The 24828-nt window shown below is 40.2% G+C and overlaps 1 protein-coding gene across 3 annotated transcripts in view; it reads left to right on the forward strand.

The window, feature by feature from the left end:
- The window catches only part of slc12a7b (solute carrier family 12 member 7b), a 67175-nt gene that overhangs the window by 36323 nt on the left and 6024 nt on the right, over window positions 1-24828 (forward strand). For all 3 annotated transcript variants that reach the window (XM_084339755.1, XM_084339756.1, XM_084339757.1), the window contains exons 2-22: window positions 2631-2725; window positions 3449-3580; window positions 6279-6425; window positions 9733-9787; window positions 10135-10265; window positions 10715-10956; window positions 11142-11353; window positions 12207-12374; window positions 12528-12626; window positions 12952-13009; window positions 14747-14921; window positions 15063-15181; window positions 15363-15461; window positions 15900-16019; window positions 16331-16435; window positions 17621-17789; window positions 18698-18893; window positions 19099-19268; window positions 19545-19676; window positions 20196-20303; window positions 23936-24111. In XM_084339755.1, the coding sequence (XP_084195881.1) occupies window positions 2631-2725; window positions 3449-3580; window positions 6279-6425; window positions 9733-9787; window positions 10135-10265; window positions 10715-10956; window positions 11142-11353; window positions 12207-12374; window positions 12528-12626; window positions 12952-13009; window positions 14747-14921; window positions 15063-15181; window positions 15363-15461; window positions 15900-16019; window positions 16331-16435; window positions 17621-17789; window positions 18698-18893; window positions 19099-19268; window positions 19545-19676; window positions 20196-20303; window positions 23936-24111 (2908 nt within the window). The remainder of the gene's footprint in view (window positions 1-2630; window positions 2726-3448; window positions 3581-6278; window positions 6426-9732; window positions 9788-10134; window positions 10266-10714; window positions 10957-11141; window positions 11354-12206; window positions 12375-12527; window positions 12627-12951; window positions 13010-14746; window positions 14922-15062; window positions 15182-15362; window positions 15462-15899; window positions 16020-16330; window positions 16436-17620; window positions 17790-18697; window positions 18894-19098; window positions 19269-19544; window positions 19677-20195; window positions 20304-23935; window positions 24112-24828) is intronic.

A 24828-nucleotide genomic window follows, 5' to 3' on the forward strand; every position in this document is an offset into this window, starting at 1 on the left:
ATCTCTTCCAACATAAAATGAAGCTGTAACTATTTGATAATTGATGAATCCTTTGAGCAGTTTTTAAGGTGAGATAGCCAAACAGTCTCTGGTTTCAGATGCTCAGATTGGAGGATCTGGGTTTTACTGTAAACTGAACTTCTTTGGGTTTTTAACTACTCATCAGACTAAACTATTTGAAAATGTCAATCAGCTCTGATCTGGATGTTTTTTTTCTGTCATTGTATAGTTATGGATTCATCTTGATTCAGTAATCACATAAAGCAATACGAGCACAAATTGTTTGCAGACCAAGTGCATGGAGCAATATTTTGTCAACAGAAATTATAAAGACATGCTCTTCACATATTCTAGATTTTAAAAAAACAACAACAGAACAATCAAAGAGCAGGACTGCCTCTGAATTGTCAGACACAGACACAAAAATAGTCTCCAGACAGAACTGACTAGTTATTGTACTGCTAGTGTTCAGTTAGAGCTTGCAAAGTGGAATCTCACCTGAATGTTTATCAGGTTTTGAGGTCAGTAAACATACTGGATTTTAATTTAATGTTGATGATGTGGCTGCATTTGCTGTGCCTGGATGATGTGCTGCTGTCTTTTTCATTACCTGTTCTCCAGTTTTCTTTGAGGGTGCTCCAGTATTGACTTCTTTGTCCTTCACTTTAAGAGGTTTATTGTCACCACCTTTATTTCCTGTTGTATTTCCCCTCTAGTATTTCTTTTGTTTATTGTTTTGTTGTTTGTCTTCATGGCTTTTGCTTATAGTGTTTTATTGTCTATAAAGCAGAACGTAACATTTTTGTCTGTGTGTGTGCTTTGCTAAGGCTTACGCCAGCAGACTTTTATTACCGGTGTTGCATGTTAGAACCGGGATCTACTTCCACTGCTGACACTTTTTCCTCACTCCTCCTTACTCAGAATCACAGCCTAGAGGTTATACGACTTTGACTTCTTTTGAAGCCTCAGAAGGAATATAAATGACTAAATCTGATTATAGGAATCACAAGAAATGATCTTCCTGCTGCTTTGTCTTGACATCTTTCCCCTTAAACAAACCAAATCAATGAATTTATTAGTGTATACAAATCCCTTGCATTTGCACATTTTCCACACATTTTGTGCTTTCTATTAATTTGATGCAAGTCCATGTAAATAAAAGCAAGGGAAGCTTTTTCATCTTTCATATGATGGAGAAAAGGGGAGCACACATGCTCACATGGATAATCTCGCAAATGACATCCCTAACTGTTTACACTTGGACGTGGCTGCAGCATGTCAGATATCTTAGCCCCAACACTCTACGCTGTCTGTTCATTCAAAACATTTGCTCAGTGTGTTGCTGTATAGGCAGCAGCAAAGACACAGCATGATTCACAGTCTGGTGCTAGAATGTCTGTGAAGACGGCTCGACTGCTGTGAGTTTGGTTGAAACATAAGACCTTTGAAGTTATGTAATCTTTTGTCCTCTAGCTCCTTGGGTAGGAGCTCAAAATGAGATCAAATTATGTTAGGGCAGACTGAGTGAGATTCATTCAGATCCATTTTAGATCCATCCAGTTTCTTTTGTTTTGGTTGGTTTCTACATATTAAAACAAGTCCTCAGCTGCTTCAGTTGTTAAGGAGAATGCTGCAACTGAACTTATCCTGTAAAATCCTGCTTTTGTTTTACCGCAAAGGTTCATCTTCCCAGTAAATAAGTCAATCATGTCATATCATGTCTATGCTTCTTAATTGGAAATAAATCTGTTCAAGTTGTTAAGTCATTAAATTACAAGTTGAACACATTTTTCACATCACAAGCTAGAAATACAGCAGTCAAACATCTCAACCACTTGCTTAGCTCGGTGTTACCTGTTTTTATGAGAGTGTGGTTTTGTATGCCAATTAGTTCAATCTGTAATTTGTCAATTCCACTTGCATATGTGCTGTTGGTGCTGTGTCATGCATCATTTTTTCAACGTGCTGTGTGATGTGTGTGTTAACGTGAACGTCACATGCTGCTCAAATAATCTGGTGCTAGATTTGTCGGATTCAGTTCAGGTTTTGTCGTACAGTTGGTTGTTTGTGTACAAGTTCTCACTGATTATCTTGATTAAGGCTGTCTTTTTATGGATCAAGCTGTTATCAATTTTCCCTTTTCCCCCAATGCTTCATTTTGATGATTTACTTACATATGTTTAATAGAATCTGAACAGATGATAATAAGAGTTAGCTAATTTAAGTGCTTTCAGAGTGTGTGGTTTGTTTGTTTGTTTGTTTTCTTAAATCAGAGTTTAGATTTGAATTATTCATGCATATTATGAGAAGTCCTCATCATGATATCCTGGTTATTAAAAATGCATATAAAAATATCAAACTCAAGTGCAGTTGAGTGCAAGGCAGAGACTCCAAAGTGGCTCTAGAGCATTTAGTCTGCACTGTTTTCAAAATCAGAAATACTTTAACTTTAATAATGGCTTGGGATTGTTCGCAGGAACCACTTGCACAGACATTGTTTTTTATGTTATCAGGTCATGATGATAACATTCCTCTAACTATGTTGTGAACAGAGTAGGTATGACCCAGACATTTTTAACACGTTAAACCTTTGTTTGTTTTAAAGAAACAACTGTGTTGTGTCTCCACAGGTGATGGCGTCCCAAAGGAAAACAGCCCCTTTATCAACAACACAGACAACGACAAAGGCAACAGCTATGATGGCACCAACATGGCCCTCTTTGAGGTAGCGGTCCTGCAGCTTTCATCATCATTGACTTGATATAGCTTCTTCACACAGGCCAGAGGGATATTTTATTACATAGAAAACCACTCTGATTTGTCTTGGCAACATGTTCTTGGCCATGAAGGAGAAACCCCAAAGTGGAGTGGTAGAAGCTGCAAAATACATCAATATTCTTTTTAAGTAAAGATTCACTGGCAGACCTAGTTCTGCAGTTTTTAATTTGAACCAGCCTGTAAAGCACAACGCAAGCATTAATGCACTAAATTTATACACAAGGAGGTAAAAGTATCAATCTTGTCTGCACTCAACAATGCACCAATCAAAAAGTGTCTTTGCCATAAATACTGCATTCCTCCAAGTTTATTCAGCCGAACCTCTGCCAGGTGCCCTGCTCTGCCATTTGGCAGACCTTGCTGCTCTGTGGTGACTGGCACATGTATAGGATCAATTAAGCACAGCAGCTTCTAATTTCCCCACTCAGCATGAAGCCGACCCAGCCATGCTATTCTAAGATACTTTGAACAGTTCATCAAATATTGCACTGTGCATTTTGATCCCAGAAGAGTTTATGGTAACTGAATACTCAAGGGCCAAAATAAAGTTCTAAAAGTATTTTAAAGAATCTAATTTTATATGCTGTCTAAACATACATTATATTACTGTTGAAGTTAATCCAAATGATACGTTTGTTCAGAATGTCAACAAATGTTTTCTCTCTTGCAGGAGGAGATGGACAGCAACCCCATGGTGTCATCTCTCCTCAACAAACTGGCAAACTACACCAATCTCACCCAGGGGGCCCAGGAACACGAGGAGGCTGAGGAGGACGAGGGGCCCAAGAAGAAAGCTGTTAAGGTACATGAGCGGAGAGCCTTGTTCATACAATGTCTGTCAGAGCTATAGGTGGAGTTGTCTACGTGCAGTACAGTTAGGTACCATACAGTTGCATATTAACAGTTGTACTTTTAAACATGCTGAACCTCATTACATAACAGGGTCTTTGACCGATGAAGCCCTGCCGTTTGTTTTGTCCTCAGATCATTCTGAGTGGGTATGCAAACTGGAGCACCTTATTTTCTTCTCCATAGCAGCATTTTGTTTCCATGCCTACCCTTTTCCCTATGTACCATTGTAGATGTAGCAATAGTAATTGTTTTGTTTTTTAAACTCTGTGGTATGCCATTGATTTACAGGAAGTTTAGAGTTTAGATTTACAAGTCAAATATTTTAGTTAGTCCAAATCCAGTGAATAAGCCTGTAAACTGAATTAATGGACCCATAGCAGAGAATTTTATGTATATACAACCAAACTCTTTCAAGTATTACCTGTGGAAAACAACAAGCTTCCTTTGAGGCAACACTCTTATTTAAAGGCTATATTTTTTGTAGAGCACGGCCATATCTTTAATGGAGCAATTTATAAGATATGGCCAGAGTTTTAGATGCACTGCAGAGATGTCTACTGAAGTTAGCATGCTAACCAGCTAGCCCCTGCCCATCCTGTCTCATAATAGCACTTTGTACATCAAGAGGCAGCAGTCCCATAGCTCTGGTAGTTTCAGCTGGGAGATATACATAATGCCAGCTATTAGTGTGATAAATGAACATGATAAACTCACAAAATGTCAAGTAATGAAATGTGCTTGCTTCTATTTTCCTAACCAAAGAGGGCAATTCAACAGTACACCATCAAGTTTCTTTCTTTTACTGAACTAAGACAAGCTTAATCGCCTTATCAACTCATAGTAAAACACACTTCATTCCAACTCGACATACACAAAATCAAATTCACTGTCTTTCCATAATGGTTTGGTATAAATATATCCTCAATTTAACAAGTAAAATGTGAAAATATTACAGCTCTACGTGCCGATTACACCCGCTGCTGATATCCGACTCTCTCTGTCTTCTGCTGCTTCATGCCTCTTCTGAGCTGTTGTAAATCACCTCCATACTTACTCATAGCCTGGTTTCCTGCCGTGTTCACTTAGGCTGTTAAACCTGGTTAAGCTGAGTTGTCTGTTGTGAGTACACTGTGATCTCCCCCATCCAGGCAAACTCTTGGCTCCATGGCTGACTGAGCCATAAGCTAATTAGCTAACTATAGCTAGCTACAGCCAAGGAGAGCTAGCAAAGAGCAACAGTTGTCAGTTACTCTGGTGATATGCTGCCTTCTATGTTTTTGGAGCTACTTGCGAATACTGGCCATATTCTACAATTAAACCCTTTATCTGTTGACCCTGTTGATTGAGTGAGAGAACAGCTTTAAAAGTCCATTATGTAGATGTAATAAGAAACATAAGTCTGGTAGTCCAGCAGTTACTATCTCCTGTGAGTCAGCCCAAGCCTTGCTCTTGCACGACAGTCACAATTGCTCTTGTTTCTCCTCTCGAAACATTCGATACTCATGTTTCAATTTCTTAGAGAAGAAAAATTGAAAGTAGCCACAGTGCTGCCATGTGGCACATACATGCTTCTGTGACCACAGCTTCAGTCCCATGCCAGTTGCTCCATCTTGTCCCCTGCATGGAAATCAGTCTCGGGCACCTCCCATTGGCTTGCAGGGACGTCTTGTTAAAGAATTAGACTGACCCCATTGTCGCCCCTTTTTGTCCGGACCAGTGTGACTTGTGCTGTACATTTGGAGACACATGGCTGAAAAGGTAGCTACTTGTCAATCTGAAGTGATCGATTCAAACTTTCGTGTTTTTTGTCAGAAAAATTGAATGTTCCTGTTGCCTGAGCCTCCTTACATGCTGTTGCGAAACTACCGTTTTTTGCAAGGAATGCTATGTTTTGGGGTGAGGGCACTGAAGGATTTTCGACAAATTTTGTTGCTGGTTACAGGGCAGTTAGAGTGGTTTATATAAATGTTGCCTGATGTAAATGTTGCCTGATGTTAGTCTTAAATCTTAAATCTATATCAAACAACATCTTTATTCATGTTTTGAAGAACGTTAAGTGCAATCTTTACATTGCGGCAGCTTTTGCTTTGCAATTATGATGTTGCCCTGTCAAAAAGACGGTTAAAATAAAATGTTGCATGAGTGAAAACAAAGCTTATAAGTCATTATCGAGAATAGGAAAATGATTCAGGATATTCACCAGTGTCTCAGATAAAAATACTGTATGTATGTAGATTGGATGCAGTGTTGTTACTTGTTACTGACTGCATTGTATTCAACGAGTATGTTTTTATGTAATCTTAGATAAGAGCACTTAAATAATGTAATTGCATGGTCATGCTTTGTCTGTTGTGTTGCAATGAGGATGAGGAAGTCTTAGCTGAATTGTCTCATACCATGTACTTATTACCGTATTTAGACAGTTGTTGCTCCCCCTCACTTCCCATTAACATATGCCTTTATTTTCCCCCATTCTCTCTCTGCACTTCTTCTACCATGTTTTTTTTTGCTGCTCATAGTTGCCAGCATTGCCATAATTCTCACTTCTCCCATCTACCTCCTTCCCCTTCCTATAACTAATCACACATTAATCTGTGTTTGATTGATTGTCTTTTCTGTCCTGTTTCATCCCCTCCCCTCCTCTACAGAGCCCTCAGATGGGGACCTTCATGGGTGTCTACCTCCCCTGCCTCCAGAATATTCTGGGCGTCATCCTGTTTCTGCGACTTACATGGATCGTCGGCACTGCCGGCATCTTGGAGTCCCTGGCTATTGTCGGCTTGTGTTGCTCTTGTGTGAGTACTCAACCCTCAAGAATAGTTGATCCTATGCTTTATCCTTCTTTGTTAGAACATTTGCACCTCCACTCTTATGTTTGTTAGATAAAATTGGCTGATCTGACTCTTGATATGGATATTATTTGTACTTTATCAAGGTTTTACAGTTTAAGCCATTAGAGGAATGACGTGCAAGAATATATAAGAGTGAACTTAAGGTACACGTCAAGCTCTTTAATGCATTATGAATACATTAGAACATGACCGGAATATGTGTCCATGTGCTGCTGGAGTGTTGTGGTGACATTAGGGGCAGATGCTGTTAACTTTTAATAGTAGACTGGTTCAAATGTTTGAGTGACATCGGTACTGAATGACCAGCAAGTCGACTTAGTGGCCACTGATCCCTCCTATATTTAGCCGCTGTGACTCTCCATTTCCCATACGTTCCTTGCTTCTAATGGTACCTGGCAGCTTGACGTGTAATCCCTCCATCTGCAAAGTGTCAGAAACATAGCGACATGCACACCCACACAGTGGCTATATTTGCCAATCCCACCGCAGACAATGGATTACGTCAGTTTAATCAGGGAAAGTACAAACGAAAACCTCAAGTACTATCTCAGTTGAATGCTCTTTGCCTCATATTGGAATGCTTTAATGGTGTAACGGTCAATTCCACTTATGGCCGAGTCTGGCAAAGTGACGACAATGCCGATTATGCAAAGTAAAGAATGAAGTATAAAAAAATGACCATGCCTTTGTGACTGAATGAAGCAATTAAAGCCACAAATGTTGAATGTTTATTTATATTATTATTTATTTTATTTCCAAGATGTTTCTTTTGTAAATGATCAGTAAAAAATATAACCCAGTTCTTTGTGTCTGCTATGAATTAATATCAGATTCTGTAGCTCTGAAAACTGTTGGCCTAGAAAGATGAGGACACCACTTATATATTACAATCTAGCTTAGTGCGTTTGGAGGGTTTGCCCTCAACTTCATCGCTGCTGTTACATAATAAGAGAGCCAAGCTTAGTCAAACAGATTAATGTTCATTTTCACTGCTTAGATCACATCTGACTTTGAACTGATGCTTCCACATCAGCCAACTGTTTATAGGCCAGATTTCGTGAGCCCTTGACCCAACACCAGAAATATCTAAAAATAACCTGAACAGAGTTCAGTTGTTGTTACTGTATTATTCTCATATCATTTGATTAAATCATTTTCGTACTTTCACTGTTTGCAAAATAAAAGATCAATTTTGTTGCAGAGGGACAGATGAAAACAAAGAGGTCTCACACTAACATATCAAGTACAAAACACACTTTCTCATTAGCCCAGTACACAGCACTGCATACAGAATATTTCCATTGTGTGCGTTGCTCAACATGTACACAGTGGGTGCATTGTGTTTATAGGTCACCACCAGCACCTGGATTTCTAAAATGCTTCCACGTCAGCGCTACATTCACTGCTTTAAATGAATAGTGGTAGGAATGGTGTAATTGTTTTTTGACTCTTGAGGTCATGATTACATTTGTGTGTCTCTGCTTCTGGGATAGAAAACTAGATACATGTGAGCATTTACTAGATGGAATCTTAGTTTTAATGGCTGCACTTTTTGAGTGATACACTTTTTCAAACATACTTGAATTAGGGCTGCACAATATATTGCTTCATCACCAATAACCACATCACAGGATGCACAATGTCAAGTGTGGCAGATGAACTCAAACTTGTCCTGCTACAACTCTTTTGCTGCCTGATCCAAGGAAAAGGAAAATTTGCACAGCTCTCATTTTCTATGACTAATCTACACGAGACGTCTGTCTAATATTACAAAATTTAGTCAGATTTGGTTCTTGGATACATGAGACTCTGAGTGACATGCTGGCTCTGGCTCTGTGTGCACAGTGAACAGTGATTCATCATTCAGATCAAACAAAGAGGGGCCGGCTTTGCTTGTCCCATGAAATACACTCCCCTACAAAGTCACCTATAATTATTCTAGAATGAAGAATTCTTTCCAGATGGAGCTATTGAAGGTATTAGGGGGTATTTTTTCATTTCTCTGTACTGTATATATGGCATAAAACCAAAATATCTCAGTATTTTCCAATATCAGGCAGCTTTATCGTGAATGTATTAACCATATCATCTCCACACTAGAGAAGTTAGTATACGAAAGCACTAATGAAAAATACCCAGATCTAAGGTATTTAATTTGAAATTTCAAGCAGTTTGATTTAATCAGTTTTGCCTATAAGCAAATGAATGTAGCTTTTTTGGTGATGACTTATACAGCCAGTAATGTATTGGTTTACTTGAGTGGAATTATTTTTGGTAAGTGCAGATCTGTTGCAAATGGTTGCATTTGTCAATTAGTAGTCAAGCACCCTGTTTAGGGCTGACTACAACTCTGGCTCTGGTTGAATTTCTTCTAGAAGTCTGCTTAGTTTACTAAAAAGCAGGTGGCTGACGTGTCCACATGACTTATTGGAACTGTGTAGTAATCAACAGTAAAGATATTCCTGTAAGTACCATCTTTTGCCTGGAATGCTTGTGCGTAGCTGCATAGGATTTCAGAGGAAGCGGGAGGTAAAATTGCCAGCTAATTGGCTTTCCTCCAGCTTGTCTGCCACTTTAAACCGGACACCCGGCAAAGAGTACAAGGTTTATATTGGTCATGTCCTTGTCCTCGCCCCCCCCTCCCACTTCCTACTCAGCCTCCTCTTGCTTTTGTCCTCTCTTCTCTCACCTTCATGCTTTCTCCTTTCTCTCTTTCCTTCACCCTTTTACTTTTTAACTTTCATGTCTTTCTTTCTGTTCTCTTCTTTGTTCCTCTTATCTTGTCTCCCTGCCCTTCTCTCTGATCTGCCCTTTCTCTCATCCGGAAGCACTGTTAGGTAACACGCTGACGTAAATATCCTCCGCCACAATGACTGATTTCACGGAAAAGCTCGGATCCATTACAGATCCGCAAGATTTAGACCATAAGCCCCTTAGAAGTATTTTAACAGGCTAAATGCTAGATTAACCTCTTCATGTCTTTTATTGTTGGAAAAATCTGGAAAATAAATGTAAATTGATTTGCTTGTGGGCATGAAAAAGAGATTAAGGAGGTTTGTGTAAATTGTCATTTGAATGGGTGATAACTACATCACAAACTCTCTTGTGGCATTGTTAATTGGGCGTTGTGGCATTGACAATTAAATGGCAGTAAATACCGGCTTTTAAAAGAGCTCTTATTTCAAAAGAATGCCATCAGTGTGAAATTGAGTTTATTCTGATGTTGTTGCTTGATGTCTTCTCTCCACAGACCATGCTGACAGCCATATCCATGAGTGCAATCGCTACTAATGGCGTTGTGCCAGGTAAGATTAATAATTAAGATTAATTAAGACAAAATACTTGTTATGGGGTTAAAATGGAGTTACAGCAATTCATAGGGTGACTGCTCTAGCTGCCGCTGGAGTGGTGCTATTTTATTGGTTGTTGAATAAAATAATTTTTCAGCGTTACACATTTTTATGTGTAAAGTGTTGGCTGGTTTTATGGTAATTGGTTGCAGATATTGTTGACTGACAAATTCAGGCTTGATCAAAACACTTTTCCGTGTTTATACGTTTATGTAATAGAAAATCTGCACGTCTGAAAAGCAGTTAGTTTTCTTTTTTCTCATAGAACAGTTTCTCACTCTGCTCCCCCTTTTGTCTCCCAGCTGGAGGCTCGTACTACATGATTTCCAGATCTCTGGGTCCAGAGTTTGGTGGAGCTGTGGGTCTCTGTTTCTATCTGGGCACAACTTTCGCTGGCTCCATGTACATCCTGGGTACTATAGAGATTCTACTGGTGAGTGAGCGCTGTGTGTGGACTGCTTCTGTAGAGTGGCTATCCTCTGCTGTTTGCTCCATGTCACTGTAGGTCCACCACCTGTGAATGTTACTCAGATGGTGGATGAAACTCTGTTAACAGTAAAAAAACTGATCTGATACCGTTAATCAATGATGTTTAAACAGTCAAACAACAAAATGCTTTTTAAACCATCAACCACAGTTGCAACTGGTGTTTATAAAACTTTACAATTGCTTAATAAATGGTTAATAAAGCATTTTATTGTTTGCTAACAGTGAAATAACTATTCACTAAAATTTAAATAAATTAGTTTAATTAAATGAATTCATTAACTAAAACTATAAATGTATTGTTTATTAAAGATGGTTATTATAAAGTTTTACTTAATAAACTTCAAATAATAAGTGCAGATTCTTATTTTCTCTGTCTCCCCTCCCCCCATGCAGACATACATCGTGCCTAAAGCAGCCATCTTTGTGGCAGAGAAAAAGGAGGATGAAGTGGATGCCCTGCTCAATAACATGCGTGTTTACGGCACATGCTGCCTAGCACTGATGGCCATAGTTGTCTTTGTAGGGGTTAAATATGTCAACAAGCTGGCACTGGTCTTCCTGGCCTGTGTCATTCTTTCCATTCTCTCCATCTATGCTGGAGTCATCAAGACCATCTTTGAGCCACCAGACTTTCCGTGAGTCCAGTGAACAATAACCTTGAATATGATCCAAAAGTGACACCAGGCTAGATTTGTCAGCCAGCCATATTGACTAATAAAGATGACATTTCAGTGTTTATTACTATGTTTTACCAGTTTAGATCATTAAACTCGTGTCAATTTTACAAGATCTCTCTCTTGTCCTGTCTTCCCCCACACAGTGTTTGCATGTTAGGGAACCGCACTCTGCAGAACAACAACTTTGACAGTTGCCTTAAGACTGAGGTTATAGGTAACCTGACGATCACCACCAAGCTGTGGAGTCTATTCTGTGAGGGGCCCGAGTTAAATGCCACCTGCAACGACTATTTCACCAACAACAATGTGACCAGCATACAGGGCATCCCTGGACTGACCAGCGGAGTCATTTCAGGTTGGAACACACAGTTTTCTCTGGAGGTTTTAGTAGCAGTGTGCTAATGTGGTGTGCTTGTTAAAAAAAAAGATAAATGGAGGGCTTGGACAATGTGAGAAACTCAACATCTCCTTCAGAATTTACAAAGTCATGAAATGCAACGTTTTATTACAGAAAGTGCCAGCTCAGAACATTCCTCATGTTATGTAACTGCTGGCCATGACAAACTAGTTTTACGCCAAACCTTGAGTGCAAATGCATTCCTGTCATATTTCCTTTGACTCCTCCTGTTATCCAGTGTTGTGGTGCGGGTCATATACAGTCAACTAATAGGGCCTCTTAGCTCCTAGGCTAACTGAGCTACTTGCTAACAGCAGTTAGTCATTTCAGCCAAAGAGCAGCAAGTCCAGTATATTGAGCAGCAGTAAGCAATTATGCTGCCCCCCATGGTTTTAGAGCTACCTTTTGAATTCTGGTCATTTATATGTTTAAGGCAAAAATGGCGCAAAAATATTGTTGACTGCAAACAACCAGTGTTTGCAAATGAAAGAGTCTACTTTCTTTTCTGTCACCAATGGCTTGAATACTGTCTCATGTCTCATCGGTCAAGTTTCCTTTATTGACTCAGGTCCATGAAACTGAATGGACCTCTTGAAAGCATGTTTCTGTCTCTGGCTGTTTTATTTCTGTGGTTCTGTCTCTCAGTGCATTTCTCTAATTTCTGTCTTTATGTTTAATCTGTCAGTCTGTGTACAGAAGACACATTTTCTTTGGGGTCAATTACATGCTGCTTGACATCCTGATTTGTAAAGAGCGCTGCCTGTGTTGTTTAAGTTTAATTCTAATTTCTGTGTTTCCTTGTGTCCTGTAGAAAACATGTGGTCAGTGTACGGCCCTCTGGCTATGATGGTGGAAAACCAGAAGTTGCCGTCTTCTGGAGGAAGTGACCCTGCCACGGACATCTACATGCCTTACGTAGTCAACGATATCACCACCTTCTTCACTCTGCTGGTCGGCATCTACTTCCCGTCTGTCACTGGTGAGATTATGATAAGAGCCACACACCACACACAGTATAATGTGGGAATAAGTCTTGTTCATGTGTAGTAGCTTTTGACTTCCATTATGGTTCAAATAGCAGAGCACAGAGTTTTGAAGATTTCACATTTGATTTTCTGTTTCTACCTTCCAGGTATCATGGCCGGTTCAAACAGGTCAGGTGACCTGCGTGATGCCCAGAAGTCCATCCCCATCGGGACCATATTGGCCATCGCTACCACCTCCATCATCTGTATCCTTCAACCTTTTTGTGACACTGATACCAGAAAATGTAGTCACACAGCTTCAACTGTAGAATTAAAAATGTTATATTCTATTTTCAAAGTGTTCAAGCTCAGTCAGCTCTGCCCTCAAGTGCTTATATAGATATATACATATAATGTTGCTGGATATTTCTGCAAGGTTATTTATCTATCAGTATTAGCAGTTACCAGGTTTATAGGATGTTGGCAAGAATATTCGTTAGACCCACTCGTTAGATGGTGGGTAGTGAGTCTAAAGCTTTACAGCAACATGATCTTTGGATTCAATTTACTCTCCTGAACATTGCTTCCCAGACGTCACCTGTGTTGTGCTCTTTGGTGCCAGCATTGAGGGAGTTCTGCTTCGAGACAAGTAAGAGTTTAAATTAAAAATTCGTCCAAAACTGAAAATTCAGCCAGTATGTACCCACGCCCATGCCGGTGGATAGTCGGAAATGGAAGTTTTGTAAGCATTAGTGAGCACCTTGTCTTTTAACTTTGGAACATTTTTTAAAAAAGTTTAGAAGCTTTTGAAGCATTTTGAATAATTTAGGTTTCTTCTGCTCGTCTCTTTTTAAGTGTCATGTCTTGAGGGCACATAGTTAAAATTATTGAGTCACTGAGTGCCCTCATCACAGATTTGATCTATTTCAGACTAAATCACTTGCACGTATTTTACATTCATGAGATGTGAATGGACCACTGTGCCCTCTCAAACACTTCTTTATCCTTTTTCTGGGTCATGAGAACCATTGAAGATCCTTGTTAATAATTTAACACTGATATCATAAGGAGCTCATAGCTGTGTGTAAGGTCATTGCACAGGCATCTTTTATGTCAACTCTGTACTGAAGTATACTAACAACTTTGATATTTTACAACACATCAGATGTACACTTTAACCCAGTGTGTGCTTTCTATTAAAACATGTAGACCCATTGTATATTTTAATTCACAAATGTCTCTTGTTAACTCAAGGTAAAAAGGCATTTTGTCTTAGTGAATACAAAGAAACTTGTGTTTCACATATTTAGTTTTCAGGGGATGGGGCTGGTGTTATTTTCTATTTTAGTTAGTGTCAACAAATCCCATGAAAAGACCAAAAGCTACAGTTCTTTAGTCCATATCTCAACACTTTAGTATCTCTCCAGCCTGTCAAACCCCAAAGCCTGTTCGCTCCAGATAGATAGATAGATAGATAGATAGATCATAGTGGAGGTACATTCAAGTACAAATACTATCAAAATACAAGGCCAAATATAGAAACAATAATAAACAATAAAGTACTATTTACAATATACAAAATCCGGTCAGCATCCGGTTGCAGAAATTAAAGTACCTGAGCCTCCTCAGGAAGTAGAGCTATTGATTTAAATATTTTAAAACAGGTCATAAATAAACACCGATCAGGCGTAACATAATGACCACCTGCCTAACATTGTGAAGGTTCCCCTTGTGCATCCAAAACAGCTCTGACCTGTCAAGACGTGGACTTAAGACCTCTGAGGGTGTCCTGTGGTGTCTGGCACCAGGACGTTTTATAGTGGACCCTCTGGGTGCTGTATGTTGGGGGGTGGGGCCTCCATGGATCAGACCTGCTCCAGCACATCTTACAGATGCTCGATCAGACTGGGATCTGGGGAATTTGGAGGCCCGGTCAACACCTTGGGCCCTTTATTGTGTTCCTCGAGCTGTTCCTGAGCAGTGTTTGCAGTGTGTCAGGGCACATTGTCCTGCTGGGGGGCCACTGCCATCGGGTAGTGTTGTTGTGATGAGGGGGTGAACTTGGTCCACAACAGTGTTTGGATGGGTGGTGCGTGTCAAGTGGCATTCACATGAATGCCAGCACCCAGGGTTTCCCAGCAGAACATCGCAATGTGATGAGATGATCAATGTTATTCACATCACCTGTCAGTGGTATTAATGTTTTAATGGCTGATCAGTGTATACTCTGTATACTCTTACATTTACTGTTGATTTGGGATTTGAGGACATAAGGGAAAAAAAGAAAATCACCAGACGTATCCTTTAAATTGTTTGACATTATGTTAAAGTATCATATCATATGGCTGAATAACTAATTATGGTCCAATATGTTTTTTCGTTGCAGATTTGGTGACTCAGTGAAAGGGAACCTTGTTATAGGCACACTATCCTGGCCCTCCCCCTGGGTCATTGTGATTGGCTCATTCTTCTCCTGCTGTGGGGCGGGGCTACAGAGTTTGACTGGCGCCCCTCGGCTGTTGCAGGCCATCGCACGAGATGGCATCGTACCCTTCTTACAGGTTAGGCACACGCAGTCAACACCAGTACAGTCAAAACAGTTTTCATCCTCATGTTTCCATTATGAATTTACTTCATACCTGAGTGTGTGTGTGTGTGTGTGTGTGTGTGTGTTTGTGTGTTTGTGTGTTTGTGTGTGTTAGGTGTTTGGTCATGGGAAAGCTAATGGAGAACCTACCTGGGCTCTGTTGCTGACTGCTGGGATCTGTGAAATTGGCATCCTCATCGCCTCACTGGACGCTGTGGCTCCGATTCTCTCCATGTCAGTATCTGTTTTCTGAGTCTTATTTTGCTTTACTTTCTTTCCGTAAATACAGATCAGCAGGTAAAGTCTATAATCCCTCAAGTGTTTGGCTTCTTAAAGCCTCTTAAAGTAGGTCATAAAGTGGAGATTTAGATAATAAGTGTGTGTAAGATATTGACTTATTGTCTTCCTCCCACAGGTTTTTCCTCATGTGCTACCTGTTTGTCAACCTGGCCTGTGCAGTTCAGACCCTACTGCGAACGCCTAACTGGAGGCCGCGCTTCAAATACTACCACTGGTGGGTGATGAATGATTCAGTCGTACAAGTACATTGTCTCTCTGCAACACCTTCTCTATATTACCTCTCTGACAGATAGTGAGTGTATCTGAAGGTCTCAAATAACTGAAGTCTTAACAGTTTCTCAGGTGTATTAAACCAGTCAGGGACATACTGTTGAGATGACTGAGGCTTTCCTTATGAACATGCCAGGAATCATACACACACACAGACCACAGCCACACCTGTTCAGTTTGATGATGGCCTTTACTGAGATTACTTCCACTACAAAGGTTGAGGACAATACAGATCAGCACTATTGTTAGCATCATTTCATAATTTCTCTGCTGTCCTTTCTGAGCTGGTTACATTCCATTAAGACATTTCCATGAATGTGCTGAATGTGATGGCCATGTCATCTATAGAATAGAGTGGTAAAGTGTGTTTTCTCTCCTACAGGGCTCTGTCCTTCCTGGGAATGAGCTTGTGTCTTGCGCTCATGTTCATCTCCTCCTGGTATTATGCTATTGTGGCCATGGCCATTGCTGGCTGCATTTACAAATACATTGAATACAGAGGGTAAGAATGAATTTGTAAAGTTTGTAATGTTATATATATCTTGAGTTATACCAAATCCAGCTTTTACTGTCAGGCCTGAGCTTAAAAAAAGGCTGCTAGTAGTTTTACTGATAAATGTTGCCACAGAAATTGTTCTAACAGCCACAAAGAAGCTGAACTAAATCAGCAGAACACACAATAAATCCTTTAAACCACACCAGACAGGTGTGAAAACAATGAGAGCTGTTGAGATCCATCCACTGGCATTAGTTTTTATCAGTCTGTGTGTGTTCTCATTTTTTTGTGCTTCGTCAATCAATTGCTGGCTTTAGGGCGGAGAAAGAGTGGGGAGACGGCATCCGTGGCCTGTCCCTCAACGCTGCACGCTACGCCCTCATTCGCCTTGAGGAGGCTCCACCACACACTAAGAACTGGAGGTACAGTATATTTTGTGTGTGTGTATTTCATATGGATGTAGTTACAGTTGACACAGTGCCATCTGTCACTGCTGTAGTGGACTGAAGAGAGACAGAAATAGACACAGAGGGCGCGTTGAATTAATCTCTTGGTCCTCTATCTAATCTGACAGAAAAGGTTGACGAGCCCTCATACTGTACTGAGGCCCACACTGGCTGACCTTGCAGAACGCCTGTACAAAAACCAAACACGTTTCATTTACTTTCTTGGCATGTGATGTTTCCAGTTATACAGATGGTTCTTATTGAGGGTAACTGCTTTGTTATGCCAGTGTTGCACTTTATAGTTATAACCCACAAATTATATCATAATCTACAAATATGTCACTTTCCATAAACATGTATATTTTTATTTGTGTTGTCTAAAGTCATATCCACAAAATAAGGAGTGATTTGCAAATACATCTTTCTCTGTTGAACACATGTACTGTAGTGTAGGACTGTAAGGCTGCTTCTACTTCAATTAGAGTCTCCCCGCATGGCTGAGTGTGAACCAGTAATACTGTGAAACTGTTTATTTCCTTTTTAAGAGATCCTTCATTGATTTGCTTAGGAAGAGGGTTTACTTAAGACTGATTTGAGTAACCAAACTTAGTGAAAAACGGAATTTTCTCTTTTGTTGTTTGTTATTGACTCACTGAAAGGTGGTGTGTTTGTTGAACTCTGTACAATTTAAATTATTTGAACTTGTCTAACCTGCTAAAATCCCCCAGGGTAAAGTCAAGCTGTTGTTGAAAAATTGAAAAGTCTTTATAAAGAAAAATTTGAGAATGTAAATGACAGGGCATAGAACCAATGATCTGTTGGTCTTTACAAAACCCACTGCAATAATCTAACAATGGAACAGCCGTCAGTGCAGCAAAAAAATGAAAATTGAATCAAATCATGATCTTTAAATCGAAAGTGAAATCAAATCATGGATTTGGAGAATTGTGACACTCTATTCATTATAAGCCTTGAAAATTTGAGCCTAAATTAGAGTCAATTTGATTTGTACAACCATTCTGTCGCTGTGTCTTTAAACAAAAATATTTGTTGCTCTTCTTGAACTTTGATGTAAGGATCCGTCTGTCCTGCTCTTTTCCACCTTGCAAATCAGTGCAGTCTGACTTTGTCCCCCCTCACCTTTTGTCCTCATGTATCCAGGCCTCAGGTGTTGGTGCTCCTGAACGTCGACTCGGATCAAGGAGTCAAACACCCTCGTCTGCTGTCCTTAACCACTCAGCTGAAGGCAGGGAAAGGCCTCACAATAGTGGGAAATGTTTTAGAGGGAACCTATCTCACCAAAGAGGCAGAGGCCAAGAGGGCTGAACAGGTATGATGAAGATGCATCAGGCAAAGTGTAAATACATGCTCTTGTGCTGTATATTGTTAGTATCTAGATGTTGACCTTAATACGACCGTGTTCTACCAAATGTGGGCATAGTTGCTGATAAGATATCAAATGTGTTATTATCCGTCCATCCATTGCTAAGTATTATAGTCAAAATCAACCAAATGATATCATTCTTTTTGGGCTGTGTTTGAATTCACCACTGTGCCCACGATCTGTTTTGTCAGTCAGGATTTACAGAAAAGAAAACACCTGAACTGTAGATAAACTCTGCCATCTACTGGACAAATAGAGCAAGTCATTGGATTGTGTTTGGCAGCCTGATTTGACTGTCCTCTAAAGCGTTTCTAATCTGTGGATTACATTTTCAACAAAAGCAATCGTGCATGAAGCGGAATTTCAGATTACACAGACTGCTGTATACATGGGCACTGTTTAGACCCACCTTTATTAAGTGTTCTGGATGGATAGTAATGAGAGCGCTGAATGTTATTTATTTATTTTTATTTTATTTTATTTATACAAATGTTTAATACAACAACATTAAGACAAGCAAGTACAAGGAATAAAATAAGACAAGAAACCAAACAGTGAAGAAACAAACAAAAACAGCCAGCACTCGTTCAATACAAAGAGAAGAAAATGTACAACTGCACATATCAATTCATTTAACAAGATGCCCTAGAGTGTCCACTCATAAAAAAAGATAAAGAGTAAATCACTGAATGTTATTTTTGAGGTAGAGGTGAAGCGCAGTCCAGCATCAGTACGACCAGAACTAAACAGGGAACCTTGGACAGGGCATCTTTTTAAAAAGACATGTTTTTCATCAGTAACATATATCTTCCGACCTCCTTCACACTTCATGTTTGTTGTCTGTATCTGTCCAGAACATCAAGTCTTCCATGTCAACGGAGAAAACAAAAGGATTCTGCCATGTTGTGGTGTCTTCTAACCTCAGAGATGGCTTCTCCCACCTCATCCAGTCTGCCGGGCTGGGAGGCATGAAGCACAACACAGTCCTAATGGCCTGGCCCGGCACCTGGAGGCAGTCCAACGACCCACAGTCATGGAAGAATTTCATAGGTACAGAAAGGGAAACAGCTCAAAATGAATTGTACATACTGTACAGTATATTTGTACAGACAGTATGTAAAAATGTATAGGAAGTGACGATGATACATCTTACATTGTGTAATATCTGCTTATGCAGTCCTTCCACTGAAATGGATGTCTCACGCTGATTCATGAACCATGTTGCTCAGACACCTCTCTTCCTCTATCCATCCAGAGACAGTGAGGGAGACCACAGCGACCCATCATGCCTTGCTTGTGGCTAAGAATGTGGACAGTTTTCCCACCAACCAGGACCGCCTGGGTGAGGGCACCATCGACGTGTGGTGGGTGGTTCACGATGGAGGCATGCTGATGCTGCTGCCCTTCCTGCTGCGACAGCACAAGGTTGGTGTGGGTTCTCCCTCTGAGACATCCTTTACTCCAAATATTTTCTTTTTCTCACTTTTTTTTTCATTCTTCTATTCATATTCGTGCACTCCTGCTGTCAGACTCACCTATCAACCATCTATGAATTCCCCATCTTTGACAATGACATCACTTCAGCCCCCCCTCCCCTTCGCTCAGTTTACCACACTAATCCATCCATCGACCTCTGACTGATGGTCCAGCATTTTTTTCTTTTCTTTTCCTCCATAATAAATGTGTATCCTCCTCCTCCAGGTGTGGAGGAAGTGTAAGATGCGTATCTTTACTGTGGCCCAGATGGATGACAACAGCATCCAAATGAAGAAAGATCTCCAGATGTTCCTTTACCACCTGCGACTGGATGCAGAAGTGGAAGTGGTGGAGATGGTGAGACTAGAATTGGGTAACATCCTGCAATGATAGTGATGCACCACTACTTTGGAATTAGGCTGACGGGGCCCTCATACAGTGGCATCATGTGTCGAGAATGTTTATCAGGAAGACGAAGAAATAAACAGAAAAACTCTTCTTTAACTACATTCAGTTGACCAATACTTAAAGCAACAAAACCCTGTTTTGTAATTTCATTCATGACTGTTTTAAAAATTAACAATATTCATTTACTGTTTTACATATTTTATTTACTTTTTATCTTTTTGGCAATATTTTTGGGTCAAATCTGGAAGTATACATAGTATATATAGGATCAGTGAATACACTTTGATATTTCTATTGTAACTGGGACTTAAGTCTTTAGTTTGGTTCCCAAAAAGTAAGATAAACCTGAATAACACACAAAATGAACAAACTGCTGTGGAGGCTCCACAGTGTTGGCAGAGGTTTTGTGCTAAGTTTCCTGTTGCTCCATATTGTATTGATGAGTGTGTTTCTGTCCTCACTGTGCAGCATGATAATGACATCTCAGCCTTCACCTATGAGAAGACGCTGGTGATGGAGCAGAGGTCTCAGATGCTGAAACAGATGCAACTTTCCAGGACTGAGAGGGAGAGAGAGGTAATGTACACCTCATCTACCTGAACACAAGCTTGCGCTCCCAGTCGCTTTGTCTCTCTAACTGCTTTCCAATTCAACACAAGAGAATGTATTGTTTTTATAGTGTGTCTTAGATTAGACACTAATAAGATCAGCTCATTAACATCTTCAGGAAAATGACATCTATTGTTACAGAATGTCATTCATTTTTCTCCCTGTTAGTCACAACCCAACTAAGTAGCTTTAATATCACACAGGCCAGATTATAAAGAATATAAAACAAGCTTTTTAGTTATTTTGCTATAAATAACAGACTTCATAGTTGACTCTAAATAGTATTTTGGTCAAATCTGGCCTACCACTGCGTTAATATGACAATTGGCCCCTTTCCTTGTTCATCTGCCGTCACCTCTCTGGGCCACACCACACCGCTCAGATTCAGAGTATCACTGACGAATCGCGTAGCTCGATCCGGAGGAAGAACCAGGGCGCTGCCCAGGGCGCCGACAACAGCCAACAGTCCTCAATGATGGAGGACACTCAGGAGGATGAGGTAGACGATTTTGTCAACCCACTGTCCCTCATTGTTAGACTCATGGGCCTGTCTTCACAAAGCTGGATCTTTGGCTACAGTTGACTTTTTCAATGGCTTTTATCATCAGCATGGTTTAAAATAAAATAGATGTGCAAGTAATCCATCAGACGTTTTGAAACTATTTTTCTCTAGTGTGGACATGTGATGCCTATACAGTAAATATGTGAAGGATGATGGAGTAGTAATGCTGCTAGAGTTTAAAATCTGAATGCGGCCATAGTTACTGAACTATATAAAGACTGGCCTTTGCAAAGAGAAGTGTACGAAGGAGGATTAGGGCCATTGTGAAACAATACTCTGAGTTCTAACCGTTATTCTCAGAATTCTGACTTTAAACCAGAAGTCGGAGAAAGTAAGTCTTTTACAGTGGCCCTAATTGTTTTCCGTAGAAGTGTAAGCATACCCGGAGAATCTAATCAACAACAGGTTGTCTTTTATGAGCATGTAGGAAATGATCAAGTTGTAGGTAATTGAAGTTTTTGTCTAAATTATGTTGTCCTCACTATACAACAATTATGTTCACATTTGCTGACGAGACTTACTGTTGTGACTGTTGGCACTTATTTCAAGTCTCCTCTGCAAAAGAGTGGGAGTTACTGTAGCTTCTATAAGATAGGCCTAAATAGTTATATCATCTGGATAATCCATAGTGCTTTATAACCTTCTCAGTGTGGGCTTATCAAAGGCATCTGGTCATGGCTGATATACCATGTTCACACTATGTGCTAGTGCAAGTTCAGGGTACTTAAAAGATGAGTTACGTCAGGGATAAAGCTGCTCTGGTGCAGCTCCAGCTGGATAAAACCAGTTGGTGTATATAGAAGGCACCAGTGTGAAGTCGTAGTCAGCCCAGGACTACAAGCTAGTTATTGTATCTCTGTAAAACCTGTGCCATTAGCCCTGTTGGGAAAGGTCATCGGCAATACAACTTTATAAACAGTCCAGTTCATGATAACAGATAGCATCCATCTTGTATATCACAGTTTAACCACCAGTCCAGACTGGCCCAACAGCAGTGCTACTTACTTTGCATTACTGTCATTAAGAGCTGCTTTGTGAATACCAGCCAGCTGCACCCTGAAACTGCTGCCTGACTTCCCATTACTCCCCAGTACCTCCATAATCCCACCTCATCCCCACCCCCCTACAAAATGTGAGTGGAAAGAGTGGACAGTATTGTCTCAGAAACCTGAAAATAAGCTTTGACTTTTTGCAAATTGTCCTGATAACTGATGTCATGAGATCTACTTGCACTGCAAGGTCAGATCTAATTCAGCTCAGTCGTTCTTTGAGCTGAATGCTAATGTTGACAAAGAGTCAGTGCAACTAGAGTGTACCAGATGAAAGTCTGTTTGATAAACAGCCACATTTTGTACTGTTGTTAAATGATCACTACAGCCTCACAGGGCTGCTATCAGGCTGTAGACTTCAGGAACAATTTACAAGTACTTTTTACCTAGGAGTCTTTTATTCTCACTGTTCTGACTTGACAATACCGGGCCCACTTTTTTCAGTTTAGCTTTAACAAAGTCCTGACCCCAGTCACCTCCTCACACTCACACCTGTAACCAGTGTTCAGGATATCTTCCAGAAAATGAACACCCATACATACAAAATATGATGATGACGGATGATAATAAAGGCATTGTGCTGTGGTTATATAACTGTTGGCTTTGTATTCTGTAGCACAGTCACAGAAACAGAAATGAAGAAAGCCATTCTCAAATGTGGGGCTGGGTGATAAGGCCTTCAAATAATATTACAATATTTTTTGGCAATGTTGTGATACATAATATACTGTACATCGCAGTATTTGTAGATATCATCAAAAGCACTTCATAAATGCTTGGACTGGCCTCGATTAAGAGGTGATGATTGATAAATAATCTGTTATATGGATAAAATGACTACCTGGTTAAAGGCAAGTATTAGAACAAGTAGAACAGGCTGATAATTTCAGAAAATGACATGGGGCGGCTGTAGCTCGAGGTGTCCTTCAGCAAGATACTGAACCCCAAATTGCTCCTGATGAGCAGTTGGCACCTTGCATGGCAGCCTGTGCCATCAGTGTATGAATGTGTGTGTGAATGGAATGAATGGTAAGTAGACTGAAAATGCAATATAGAAATGCAGTTCCATTTACCATTCATCACTTTACTGTATTTCAGCCTTTAAAACAGGAAAAGACAACACGTCATATCACAATATAACAATGTCCAAAATCTAAGACCATACATAGTCTCATATATAAAATATGGATATATTGCCCAGCCCTCATCAAATATAATGAAACCAAATGATACTTTATTCTAATAATGCTGTGTATTGATCCTACGCTGCTATGCTAAGCTGTCTTGCATTATCCCTGCATCCTATGCTTCTACACATGCTTTATATAGGCTAAGATAACATATTTTGTACATGTGCAATAATCTCTGGAGGCCCTGTATGCAATTTGAACACTTGGTTGACATCACATCTTACCTTCCCAGCCTGGATCATTTTCACCAATACTGCACTGTTCTTGTCAGTCACCCATACATGTTGTGTTTCAGCCCTTGCTTGGGGGCACCTTCAGCCTGCCTGGAGAAATATTGTGTTTTGATGCCCAGTGTATATTAGCTCCTTTATGATCCTTGTGTGTTGAACAGGTTCGTATTATTCCCATTTTTGAGCATGGTTTTGCCCAGCTTTTATCAATATGTAGAAGGAAATGTTTTGGTTTCCCTTCGTCCCCCTTTGTAATTATCCATGCTGGCCAATCTGTTACTTTAATTAATCATTCATCTGTTTTTGATACCTTACTTACCTTCCTCCTCCAATTGTTCTTCCTGTTATCCCCCATTAATAGATTTATTTTGACTTTCTGGTATTATCTCGGACTCAGAAACCTCGTCCCCTCCTTATCATTCTCTCACAATTTGTTCCTTACTTAGCATCCTGGTTGTTGTGTCCTTGTTTAAATGTCTTCTGTTCATTGTGTTTCCTCTGGTCTCTCCCCTAAAAATCTTCTGGTTGATATCCGATTTCCTCACCTCTCTCTCTCCCTTCTCTCCAGGCCCAGCTCATCCATGACAGAAACACAGCGTCTCACGCCGCCATAAATGACAAAGCAGAAAGTGGGCCTGAGCGGGTTCACATGACCTGGACAAAGGACAAGCTCTTCACAGAGCGGAATCGTAATCGCGAGTGCAACGCTAATGTGGCTGTGCGCGACCTGTTTAACATGAAACCGTAAGTATTATTATTTTTTAACAAAAAACGACCTTTACATTTGTACCTTAGGAGCTTAAAAGAAGAAAAAGTTCTGATCCATTCCCAAAAGTCTACTGTATATGCTACTGATATATATTGTAAAGGTGGTGGTACATAACATATTGTTGTTGCATGTGCCTTGTGAGAGACATTTGCACCATTTTGAATTGCTTTTCCCATGTTTTAAATGTCAAAATATCCAAACTATCTGAGGAGTAACGTGCAGCTCATGCAATAGTGACAATCCTTCAGGATGGTGCCAAAGCCTCAGTGCAGGAGGACAGCATGTGTAGTTGTAGCAGTAGCAGTGATGAGGCTGACAGGGTGAAATGGGACAACTGTCTGCATGGCGTGCGCATTCAGGCTGCATTTGGTGTGTGTGCGCATGTGTGTACACTTCCAGCCATTTCAGTCTTAGTGCATGGCCAGACCACGCTGACCATACGCACACCTTATTGCCGTTTAGACTAACACCTTCTCATCCCATACTGTCCATATGATCAGTGTGTGGACATCATCAGGTGTGTCCCAGTCTACTTCTATTGGCTTATAAAGGTTTTACTTTAAATTAGTCATCACATCATAAAGTCTCACAGGACAGGAAGAAGTGAAGGCTAATCTTCACTAAGCCTCACCATTTACATCAAACAACCCCGTTTCACCTCCTGGGGTTTACCTGGGTCACTTTAGGGTGTC

The sequence above is a fragment of the Pagrus pagrus genome (assembly GCF_965226575.1).
Source record: "Pagrus pagrus genome assembly, chromosome: 20".
Lineage (NCBI taxonomy): Eukaryota > Metazoa > Chordata > Actinopteri > Spariformes > Sparidae > Pagrus > Pagrus pagrus.